This window comes from Zea mays, chromosome 3 (genome assembly GCF_902167145.1).
Source record: "Zea mays cultivar B73 chromosome 3, Zm-B73-REFERENCE-NAM-5.0, whole genome shotgun sequence".
NCBI classification, from domain to species: domain Eukaryota; kingdom Viridiplantae; phylum Streptophyta; class Magnoliopsida; order Poales; family Poaceae; genus Zea; species Zea mays.
Window position 1 is genome coordinate 148176678 of NC_050098.1, and position 12483 is coordinate 148189160.

The window sequence follows — 12483 nt, forward strand, 5'->3', positions numbered from 1 at the left end:
CCATGGGTAATCGGGTTTGGATTATTGTTTCCCAAACCCATACCCCTTTACCCAATGGGTGAAGATTATGTCCCATATCCATACCCATGGGGACATTTTTTGTCCCATACCTGTACCCTAATAGGAGAATTCCCCACGAGTTAGCGGGTATCGCTCCCCATTGACATCTCTAATTTCAACCCTTTCCCTCTCTCAATCTGTCACTTAGACCGGCCGAGTGCTTTTTCTCAATCTCACGGGTCACTAAGACCCCGCAAGGATCACCACACAATTAGGTGTCTCTTGCAAACTTTACAAAACACTTAGAGAGTTTAGAGAGAGATGAAGAAAGCACAATTTAGAAAAACCAAGCAACAAGAGCAACAAATAAAACACGAATCACACTCTCTCAAGTCACTAATCACTTGTCTCAATTGTGGAACTTGGAGAGTGTAATACCTAAATTTGTAAATCATATGATAAGAGAATATTTCCTTTATGTATATGTGTATATTATATTTACTTATCATCGCATGTGAAAACCTCACTTAAACAAATAAACAATTAACAAAAGACACCTAAAACAACCTAGGCATCATGTTGGATTTATTTGTCTGTGCATTTAATACCAGCAATATTAATAAAAATGTATTATTACTTAAATTTGAAGTTGACCTAAGTTACACTTAGGAATTTGGAACATAACATAGAAAAGGAGAAGAAAGAGAGAATATAGAAAATTTATATATATATATATAATATGTACCCTCAAAGTCAGTATTTTAAATGACACAATATAAACCTAAGTATACAATGGCCACAAGAATGGAATTTAAATTTTAAATGAGTTTGAAATTGAAAATGAAGAAAAAAAGAAACTAGAAAATAAAAAGGAGAAAGATCAAAACCCTGTTTGGGCCGACAGCTATCCTATCTGGCCCATCTCCGGAAGACGCGCGCGCGGCCCAAACCACCAAACCGGCGCCGACAAGTGGGGCCCATCGGTCAGCCTCGCCCACTACTTGCTCGCGCGGCCGCTTCCTTCGCTCCATCGCTGACACGCGGGACCGCGCTGTCGGGTCTTCCCCTCCGCGGAACTCGCGTTCGGGCGTAACAGAACCCGCGCGGCTCGCTCGTTCGCACACCGACCGCCGGGAAATCCGTGAATCGTTGGCCAGCCACCCACCCTCGTGTCCGAAGCGTTGCGCGGCGCGGTGACTGGTTCCACTGACGTGTGGGCCGCGTCTGTCGGGTCGTCGTCCTCAACAACCGTACCAAGCTCCGCGGGCGCCACGACGATCTTCGCGGCTGTGGGCGTTGTGCCCGAGTCCGTCGCTCGCATGCTTATAAGGGATCGGGCAGAGTCTCCTCCTTCCCCACCTCTTCTCCGTTTGAACTCAGCCGCCAATTCGCCAACGCTTGTCGGGGGGAAACGAATCCGCCGCCGCGGGAGGAGCGTGGTGTCGTGGTCAGCTCGGTGTTTACCACCGCCCTCGGTGAGTTCTCCTTCCCATGTATCGCTAGAATCTCTAGCACGTCTAAGGTAGCTCGGAGTTGGCTTAGGTGCGTTAGTTCGCGTGGCCACTGCCGATTGCAATGGCGGCGCCGCGGCACGCTTGGGGCCGGGTCCTACGCTCGACATCAGCCGAAATTAGTTGTAGCATTGAGTTCTGGGAGTCGTCAATTGCGCGTGGGAAAAGTGAATCGGGGTTTGGCGCTCGGGAGCGGCCGATTGGCAGCCTCGCCGGCGTGCTCCGCCGAGCGTGCGGGGCGGCGCCGCCGTGCGGGTGTGCTCCGTTGGGGGGATCCATGCAGGCCGTTGGATGGTGTGTGGGCGGCCGCGATTAGATTAGGGCGGGAACGATTCAATCGGCTGATCGTGTCCGTCGGTGGCAGATCAACGGCCAGGGGAGTGTATGACTTTGTTTTCATCGTAGACGTAGGATCTTGATCTGATGGCCAGTAGTGCTTACCGGTTCATGTGCGACTGATTTAATCTGAGCCCTTGGTTTAGATCGGGCGGCCACCATTCAACGATACCCCTTCGACCAGAAGATTATGCATAAGAGACCCTGAAGTTTACTCTATTTAAACCGCCGTCCCGTGTACTATTGACTGTGTCTCGGGTTTCTTGCGCCGAGGCCCCTGCACTTTATAATAATAATGCGCGCAGTCCAGTGACATAGGAAATTGAATAAATTAATACAGAAAACGCTTTTCTAGTATAAAAATAATTCTAGATCTTGTTTAATTCCTAGAATATTCATACTAACTCCTTTTTAGTCCATTCCAGTTCCTATAATTTTGTAATATTATGGTTTATCATATAGTACCACTGTTTTCACATGAAAGTCACAGTAAAATTTATATTCTAATTAATCTTATATCAAATACATAAAACCTTAGAAAAATCATAACTCCTTCGTTTTAACTCCGATTTGATCCGTTCAAGTTGTGTTAGTCTCGTACAAGCGCGTAGATTATTATTACGCAATTTATTCTTATGTTTGGTGTGATGTTAATTTTGCCTACACATGTTTGTCTGTATTGCTACGTTTAGCGGGAGGTCACGAGAATCTGAAGATCATCTTGGTACCTGGAATCTCAAGTCCCAGGCAAGTTGTGCCCTTGTCCACTTTGTACCCAATAATGTTCTTTATAATCATTTACCATGCATAGGTTTAATTTTGATGGGACCCAATAGGTCACCCTAGTTTGTTTATCCTGAATACCTTGTTTACCCCTGAATCACTTGGGTAGTTCTGCTACTGCTTTATATGGTTTTGGGTTAATATTTCATTATATCTATGTTCCAATTATGTTGTTATTTTATTTATGTTCATGACAAGATCATTAAATGTTAATTGGAACATAGAGCTTAACTTGAGAAACACGTGCCACCACAAGGGTTTATGGACGCCCTTGGCTGACTAATTAGGAAAGCTAGTGGAGGACTACCTTACCCGAAAGGGGCAAGGGCAGTAGGGGAGTGGTTAGTGTAGGGAGGCCCTCGGGAGGATTTTGCTGCGATGGCGGTCCTGCAAGGGATTCCTGCATTGGAGCTTCCTATAAACTGTAGCGGGTTTTCTGAAGCTAGTGGAACTTTGTAAAGGCCTCGTAGTGTTACCCTGCCTCGCCTCCTCGGTAGAGGTGTATGGGAAGTCGCGATCCCTTGGCAGACGGGTAACATGACTTGTGGGTAAAGGGTACCACCTCTGCAGAGTGTAAAACTGGTATACTAGCCGATCTCACGGTCATGAGCAGCTCAGGACTCTCTGATGATTAATTTATGGAACTAAATTCAATTTGTCATATGCATTGCATCGCAGGTGATGTTGTTACTTCTGTTCTACTATTTAATTGGGTTGGTATTTACTTATACTTAGTAATTGCTAATAAAATTTTGACCAACTTTAAAAGCAATGCTCAGCTCTAACCATCCTCTTTGGTAAGCCTTACACTTCACGTGAGCTCCCACCTTTGGCGAGTTCATGCACATTATTCCCCACAACTTGTTGAGCGATGAACGTATGTGAGCTCACTCTTGCTGTCTCACACCCCCCACAGGTCAAGAACAGGTACTGCAGGATGAGGCGCATGGAGGATGCTGCGATGAGTTCGTGAGAGATCTAGGCCGTCGTCTCCCAGTCAACTTTGGGTTGCTGGACCGTTGTCTCCTTATAATGTAATTATTTATTTATTTTGTATAGAACTCCTGTTTTATAGTAAAGATGTGACATTCGATCCTGTGCCATGAATCATCATATGTGTGAGACTTGGTCCCAGCACACCTGGTGATTATGTTCGCGCCCGGGTTTTGGACCCCTAAAATCCGGGTGTGACAGAGAGATTGGAAGCTTTGAATGTGTCTTGAAATGGATTGCTAGCTCTTGTATTGAATGTGTATGAGTGGAGTGCTTGGATCTAGTGAATAGAAGTGGTTGGGGGTTGTATTTATAGCCTCCAACCACTTTCTAGCTGTTGCTCCTTTTCTGCCGACCGAGGACGGTCCGCGTCCCCTGTCTGGATGGTTCGCCCCTGCACATCAACAACTGAAATCGCAACGACCAGCAGTAACGACTATATTAACGGCTATAGTGCATTTAATGTGTTGTCAGATGTCAGATAAAGTAGTAGCGGACGGTCCACGAGGACGCTAAAAATGCAGACTTGAGAGAGTGACGGGAGTAGGCTTTTCGTGATAGACTTGTCGCCAAAGATGATTTCGGGAGTCCCAAACGAGGTTGGTAAATGTAAAGATGAAATTGGATTTTGTAGAGTGTTTGTAAATTTAGAGACTTCCTTTATATAACTGTTGGAGAAGAGTTTTTATTGAAAACTTCTTAAATTCATGTTTACATTGTTATTTACATAACTATCGTGGATACTCTTAGACTCTCTCTGACCATTACCCTGTACATCTTGGTTATTTAAGATTTATTTATTATTTTTTTGAAACCATGTAATATTTGTATGGCTATAATACATATTATTAGCATAAACAGGATTAGTATCGCAAACAAACAAACGTAACTAAAGTATAAAGAGAGCATATTAATCTTATATACAAGGAGATTTCTTATGCGTGTATATTCAGAGAGTATATAGGAGGGGCAGTTATCGGGCTCACTTGAAGACAGCCTTAAAACAGCTGTGAAATTCCACCGATTTTAAAAATAGGGTACAAAGTACTTCTAAAACTATGCTACATGAAAGCAACTGCTTAAAAAAACTACATTTTGTGTGTGTTTGGTTGGGTTTCTATTTTTTTTAGTAAACACATTTTTCACAGTCGGCGTGTCATTGAATTATTGAAACCGGCTGCAGATCTCAGGCTCAGCAAAGGTGGATGGGTCATCACCACCTTTGACCTGTTCTGTTCGTAAGCTAGTGCAACCCAACGCAGCACGCAGAGCTTATAGAAATGTATTTTCCTTTGTTAAGTTTTACATTTTAATGGCCTTATAATTTACATAGATTTTTTTATACTTCTTAACATATGGTACGATAAATTAGAACTCAAAATTTTAAATATTGGTTGAATAAATAATAGAGTATCTATAAAATTTTTAAGATTTTATGATTTTTGGTAGTTTGACTGTACGATAATTGTACGAAAAGTTTAAATGCGTATCAATTTTCATCGACAAAATATGATGCTCTACCACTACAAGTATATTTATATATGCTCATGTACGTCCAAATTCAGCTTGGACTTGATGCACGCATGATGGAACAATCTTGGACTAACAACACAAGCAAATCTCTAGTTTACTTGCAAGGACCAAATCTCATCACCATACGAGTCAATGAATGAATTCAATTCATCATTCCTCCTCCTCCTCCTCCAACAGCAGCTATGGTGGAGTCTAGTTAGCTACCTCGGCTGCCGACGCGTACCGGCACCGGCGCCGCCATGGCTCTACCCATCCGCCTGCTTTCGTGGCTCGCGCTCGCCACGCTTCTCTCCGTGCCAGGTGCTGCCGCGCAACCGGTCACCAACATCACCGCGGGGAACTCCCTGCAGGCGGCCGCCGGCGCCGCCTGGCCGTCCCCGTCGGGCCGCTTCGCGTTCGGCTTCTACGTCACGGACGGGGGCCTCGCCGTGGGCGTCTGGCTCGCCACCACCCCCAATGTCACCGTCACCTGGACGGCCAACCGCAACGTCACGCCATCCACGGGCGGCGCGCTCTGGGTTACCTACGACGGCCGCCTGGTCTGGACGGGCCCCGCCGATGGTCAGGACAGGCCCCTCGCGGTGCCGCCGCGGCCTGCCACCGCCGCCGCCATGCGCGACGACGGCAGCTTCGTGCTCTACGGCGCCGACGGCGCCATGGTCTGGTCCACCTTCGCCGCCGCGCCCACCGACACCCTGCTCCCGGGCCAAGACCTCGTTCCCGGCGCGCAGCTCTTCTCCAGCGTCTCGCCCACCAACAGCGCCACGGGGAGGTACCGCCTCACGAACCAGATCAACGACGGCAACCTCGTCCTGTATCCGGTCCAGACGGAGAACACCGCGAACGCCGCGTACTGGGCCACCGGCACGTTCCAGATCGGCTTCCCGCTCACCCTGCGCATCGACACCACCGGAGTGCTCTACGTCACCGGAAACGGCGGCAACTACACCAAGAACCTGACGCTTCCCTGGGCCGCGCCGTCGCCCGGTGAGGCGGACGTTTTCTACCGCGTCACGCTCGACCCTGACGGCGTCCTTCGCCTGTACCGCCACGCCGTCACGCGCGGCGGCGCGTGGACGACAGGCGTCCAGTGGGTAGGGCCGAACGACCGGTGCCACGTCAAGGGCGCGTGCGGCCTCAACAGCTACTGCGTCCTCAGCCGCGACGCGCAGCCCGACTGCCGGTGCCCGCCGGGGTTCGGCTTCATCGACGCCGCCGACGCCACGCTCGGGTGCACCGAGACCTCGAGCGCCGGCGGCTGCGCGGCGGCTGGTTCTAGTGCGGCGCCGGCCATGGCCGCGATGCAGAACATGTCGTGGGCGGACACGCCGTACGCCGTGCTGGGCGCGGGCACGAGCGCCGCCGACTGCCAGGCCGCGTGCGTGGCCGACTGCCTCTGCGCCGCCGTGCTGCTCGACAGCAGCGACGGCACCTGCACCAAGCAGCAGCTCCCGCTCCGGTACGGCCACGCGGGCGGCGGGTTCACTCTGTTCGTCAAGAACGCGGTGGGGGGCCCAGCGCTCGACGGCGGCAGGGACCGCCGCGTCGGGCGCTCGACCACCGTCGCTCTGGTCTGCATCGGGATCCTGACGTTCGTGTCTCTAGCCGCGCTCGTGGCGGCGGTGCGGCTGGTCCTGGCGAACCGGAGGACGACTGCGGAGCCGGACGCGGCGGAGGCGCTGGACGAGGAGGCGCCCCTGAGGTCGTACAGCTACCAGGAGCTGGATCACGCGACGTGGAGCTTCCGCGAGCCGCTGGGCCGCGGCGCGTTCGGCACGGTGTTCCGAGGCACGCTGCTTTACAGCGGCGGCGAGAAGGCGATCGCGGTGAAGCGGCTGGAGAAAATGGTGGAGGAGGGGGAGTTGGAGTTCCAGCGGGAGGTGCGCGCCATCGGGCGGACGAGCCACCGGAACCTGGTCCGGCTGCTGGGGTTCTGTCACGAGGGCGCCAACCGGCTGCTGGTGTACGAGTACATGAGCAACGGGTCGCTGGCGGAGCGTCTGTTCAAGAACAGCGGCGGCGGGGGCCCGCCGGGGTGGGACGAGCGGATGGGCATCGCGCTGGACGTCGCACGCGGGCTGCGCTACCTCCATGACGAGCTGGACAGCCGGGTGATCCACTGCGACGTGAAGCCGCAGAACATCCTGATGGACGCGTCGGGGACGGCCAAGATCGCCGACTTCGGGCTGGCCAAGCTGCTGCAGCCGGAGCAGACGCGGACGTTCACGGGGGTGCGCGGCACGCGCGGGTACCTGGCCCCCGAGTGGTACCGCGGCGCCGGGCCCGTGACGGTGAAGGCGGACGTGTACAGCTACGGCGTGGTGCTGCTGGAAATCGTGACGTGCCGGCGGAGCATGGAGCTGGAGGAGGCAGGCGAGGAGCGGACGCTCATGGAGTGCGCGCACGAGTGGTTGGTGCGCGGCGAGGTGTGGCGGGTGGTTGGCGGCGACGATGCCGTGGACGTCACGGAGGTGGAGCGGGCGGTTAAGGTGGCAGTGTGGTGCGCGCAGGCGGAGCCCCAGGCGAGGCCCGACATGAGGAGCGTCATCCTGATGCTCGAAGGGCTCGTGGAGGTGCCGTTCCCCCCGCCGCCGCCGGCATCCTTGTGATCCCCAGATACGGGTGGGGGATTGGAGGTGCGGCATCATCATTACACTTGTAAATGAAACAAGGTCGACACAGCAGTTTAAAAGGAAGACTAAATCATATAGGTCATTACACTTACAAATTGCAGGAATTACAAAACGATGAGTCGATCCTCGATCGATGTATGAGAAGAAATCAACGCGACAAACAGATAGTAGTAGTATAGTAGAAGAATAGAAAGGAAAAAAATTCGACGGGGTCGAGAAATTAGAGGAGGAAAATTGATCGAATCATATGTGGGTTGCTGACGGAGCAGCGATTATATCGAGCTGAAGCGATGAATGCGCTGGGCGATCAAGCCGGCGCGGCGCCGGCGGCACCGGCGCCCTGATCCGTGGAGCCGCACGCCTGGTTGCACATCTTGGTGCAGGCGGGGTCTTTCTTGCCGTTGGCGCAGCGCTCGTAGCAGTCGTCGTAGCAGCCGTACGCGGTGGCCACGGGCGCCGCCGCCGCCACCACCAGCAGGGCCACCAGGGCCAGCGCCACAATCCTCATGCTCTGCGCCATTATTGCTGGGCGGTGGTGATGTTCTTGCTACGGTTGGCGACGACGGATGGTGGTTTTTGCTATTGTGAGTGCTGCTGCTATGCTATCTTTGGGGAGCCTTGGCAATGTCGTCCCTGCATTGAGGTGGAGTGTGTGTATATATACAGCAAAGGAAAGGAAGGAGAGGAGGGGGTGGACATGAGTGTGGGGACGTGCGAGCTTCACGGGACATCAATGGCCGCATGTTCCAGCTCCAGGAGTCGGTGACGACGGCAAGCGCAAGCCAGACACGTGGCGTTGGCAGAAACGTATGAACCAGGGGAAGGGGAATGCCTCACATATGCAGATCTTGAACTTCTTCACCTTGCAAACATTGTCTAGAAGGCTTGCCGTATAAATCTTTTGGGCCAGCAATACAGTAGCTTATTGGGGGCGAAGACGAACATCCTACCCTTCGTTCGATGCCTTCGTCGCCTTGTCACTCCAACAAAGACTATATCCACAGAGCACGCCAGAGCAAGACGAAGGCGTCGAATGGGTGAAGAACGACGCGGTCTCCCTTCGAACTCTCCGTTGCAAGTCAAAGTCTACTAGTCTCACATTCTCACCGCGTACGGGTGGCCCATGCGAGTTTCAGCCCACTGTAACGGGCCCCGCGCGGATAAATGCATTACGGCCCGCGTTTGTAATAGCCTTTACTGTAATGATTGTCTGTAACCTCCCTCGTGCGAATATTCTGGAGACAAACCGGACACTTGAGGGCATAAACGTTTTTGACAAGGGACGAGTGGTCACTCGAGTGCCTATAAATACCCCCGTACAGTGCCATCACAGGGCCAAATATAATAGAGCTATTATTATCCCACGACAAGCTTTGCAAACACTATTTCCACTTTTCCATTGAATCAACTTAACCAGAAGAGCAACTTCCAACACAACTCTTGCAGAAGCAACAACCATACAAGGACAGAGCAAGAAACGCAAACAGGTGAAACGACACCAAACATTTCAGTCGTTTTCAGGAGTTCTAAATATACTGCTATCCACTGCTTAGCTAATGTCTGACGCCGTAGTGAGGACAGCAGCGCTGGTACAGTGGTACCCCATCTGTCAACTACACGGGCCATTTTTTTTATGTAGTCTGACTAACCAGTTTTTACGACGCTGGTAAAACATAAACGGAGTTTTATTTTAGTTTCTCAAACACACAGTTGCCTATCTTTGATAGGAGTCATTTCTCAGGTTTTTGCAGCTTCCTTTCTTTTGTGATTGTTCCCCATTTCTCAGGTTTGTGACCACTGCTTCATTGGGTCAACAACAACGTCAGTAGGTCGTTCTCCCAATTGGTATTTATCAAGTTGATTATTCAGTTTCAGTTCAGTCACTTAAATTCATGCTAGGCTCATAGCAAACCTACATGTGAAAAATTGCAGAGGAAAAAATATTAGAAGAAACGTCTCACTCCATCAGCTTTGCATTTAAGAAACGCGGATTGTACTAGTGGGTATATTGATTTGAACGTCTCCTCGGACGATTCAAGAGGCCCAGCAAGTTGACACGGTTGAAATTTACGCAAAATCTATGCACATTTTGGTCAATGTGCCCTAAACCACAACATTGAACTCTGCACCAAGCCTCAGTTTCTTCATGGTGCGCATAGGCTCTGACCACTTTAAACGCAGATGCAACTATGTATAGCTGTTTGATTGGGATCCACAAACTCATTAAACCATCTCCAGCAGCTTACCTATACTCATATCTATATTCAAACTACACTCTATAACAGTGGAATCTACAATATAAAACAATGCAAAACGGTGTATTAGTGACCATATAGATGCCATGTACAGTAGTTCACCCGTATGATCATCAAAAACATATTTTGCACTGTAAATTATATTGTTTGTAAAGTGTAGTTTGAATATAAATACGGATATGGATAAGCTGTTGGAGATGGTCTTACTAGTGGGATCCAAAAGGACCACACAAATTGGCGAGTATCAATCAACATACCAAATGCCTTGAATCGGAGTTTACAAGTACTATGTATGACTCTACGTATATCACAGCCACACTTACTGGGTTTTCGATTGTCATGTTAGGATTTGTTCGATTTGGTCTCAATCCATATGGATTGGGTAGAATTAAGTGAGTTTAAATCCCAAGCAAATCAAAATTCTTCTCAATTTTTTTAATTTCATCCAATTCATATGGTATAGAAATCTCTACTACTCTGTAAGGACAGTGTGGGCGTCCACCACACACCGTGCCCCCGCCCCGACACGCCCCCTCCCTAGGGTGTGTTTGGTTTGAGGTCAAAGTAGGATGAGTCGGGGGCGCCACCGTCCCCTCGATTTTTTGGGATCACACCGCCCCCAAAAATCACTCTGATGCTCACCTCGCCCCCACTTGACTCTCAACCAAACAATATAAAAAACATGTCTGCCTCATTCCATCCCTTTTTGTATATTCAACCAAACGCAACCTACCTCGTCTCCCCGCGCCCGCGTGGAACCAACCCAGTCGGCCAGCCCTCGCCCGCAAATCTCGCTCCCTCCACCACGCAGGACCCAGCCCCCATCCCCGCGCCCCTTCCAACCTCGGCGCTTCTTTCATTGACGGCACCCATGGCCCACCATGCCTCGCCACCCGTCTTCGGCGCCCTCGCCTCACCCTCTTTCTCCCCACGCCGCCGCTACTGGCTACCCCTGCCCACAACACCGCCATCTTCTTCCTCGCTCGTGCCCACCGCTGGTAGCACCGCCCCCTCCCTTATCCTCGCCATTGTGGCCGCGCGGAGCCGCGGAGATGGCCTGCTACCGCCGTATTTGTACACTTGACGCCACCACCGGCTCTGCACCTCTCCCTGCTTGGTTCCACGGCGTTGTGGAAGCTGACCTGGCCGGATGTCCTCGCCGCGCCACGGATGTCGCATCCTACTTCTTGCTCGGCGACCGTCGAGCGTCAACACCCACTCCCTCTAGGCGAGACAGAGTCTCGTGCCTCATCTAGTCGTGGTCGAGATCCGGAAGCGGGGTGTGGAGCACAGGAAGAGGTGCAGATTACTCGCCGCTTCGTTTCTCATTTGGCGTTCCCTGGCTGGCTGACGTAGTGATGTGCGTCTCTGGTGGTTGCAGTGGGGAGAGCAAAGGAGACGGGAGTGATGGAGGCCACCGACCATAGGAGATTACGACATGAGGGTGGATCGAAGATATGGCTTGATTTCAGGTGCACGTAATGAGTTCTCTTCTTTTGGCCTAGGGTATGAATGGGCATGAATGTTGAAGGTGGGATGAGTGGAACATTTGGTGCAAGCTCTGTTTTCATAGCAACTCCATTGGGAGGCAACTGGGTTCGTACTTCAATGCAAATTCGAACAGATTGGGCAGCCCTATTAGGTACCTTGGTCTTAACGTGTTCTGGGATCAATGTTGACTACCATGTCTAGGAATGCTTGGGATAATGGGAGTCTAAACTACCCGAGCAATCCTACAAATATGAGTGCTTTTTCTTCACCTAGAAATGGGGGCCAAGTCAGTCTTCCCAGTGACAATTGGGGAGGTCTTCCTTCTGCTCATGGGATGTACAACATTTCAAGCCTTGGGTCAGGGAACCTTGGTCGTGGAGCTGGAGATAATAACTTTTGGTTTGCCTTCTGGTAGCTATGGCAGGAACAACTCAACTGGTACAATTGGTGAGCCTTTTTTCTGCAGTAGGCAATACATATGAATTAAACAATCGAGATGCATATGGGTGCAACTCTATTTATGGTGCCAGAGGCTGGAAGTTTGCATCATCTGAGGTTGACATGCCTTCTTTTGGTCATGATATTGAAAATTTTGATCCGACAATCTAAGTAAACATGTCAGCAAATCACATGGGCAACTACCCTATTAACAACAATCAACCAAGCAGAGGTCAGTTTGATTTCAGCATTTTCCTCTGAAATTATTAATTACACATGCACTATCTCACTGTCCTTTATGTAAAAGGGAAGTATGCTTCATAAATGTGTTAATTACTTGAATGGATGGAGAAAGAAGTTAAGCATGTCTCCTCTTTGGTTTAGCAAAACATTGCATCTATTCAATCTGTATACAAGTTTCAGGGCACTACCTTTGTTGTGGGCTCCTCTAAATTCCATTTATAATTTAAGTAACTTGGAGTACTAGACCTGTAACATTTTTTCTTAGTC

General features: G+C 50.4%; 2 protein-coding genes and 1 pseudogene across 2 annotated transcripts; 2 read left to right on the forward strand and 1 right to left on the reverse strand.

The window, feature by feature from the left end:
* The first annotated feature begins 5129 nt into the window (after positions 1-5129).
* LOC103650703 (G-type lectin S-receptor-like serine/threonine-protein kinase LECRK1) lies at positions 5130-8032 on the forward strand. The gene has a single exon (XM_008676271.4). It carries the CDS (start codon positions 5396-5398, stop codon positions 7763-7765), a length of 2370 nt encoding a protein of 789 aa, XP_008674493.1. The 5' UTR covers positions 5130-5395; the 3' UTR covers positions 7766-8032.
* On the reverse strand, positions 7842-8420 carry LOC100277532 (uncharacterized). The gene has a single exon (NM_001328677.3). It carries the CDS (start codon positions 8307-8309, stop codon positions 8097-8099), a length of 213 nt encoding a protein of 70 aa, NP_001315606.1. The 5' UTR covers positions 8310-8420; the 3' UTR covers positions 7842-8096.
* Positions 8421-10915: 2495 nt separating this feature from the next.
* LOC103652256 (nucleoporin NUP42-like) lies at positions 10916-12144 on the forward strand (annotated as a pseudogene).
* Positions 12145-12483: the final 339 nt, after the last annotated feature.

What these genes read in the sequence shown, in the direction of transcription:
- LOC103650703 (XM_008676271.4), top strand. Translation starts at nt 5,396, where the DNA reads ATGGCTCTACCCATCCGCCTGCTTTCGTGGCTCGCGCTCGCCACGCTT.
- LOC100277532 (NM_001328677.3), bottom strand. Translation starts at nt 8,309, where the DNA reads ATGGCGCAGAGCATGAGGATTGTGGCGCTGGCCCTGGTGGCCCTGCTG.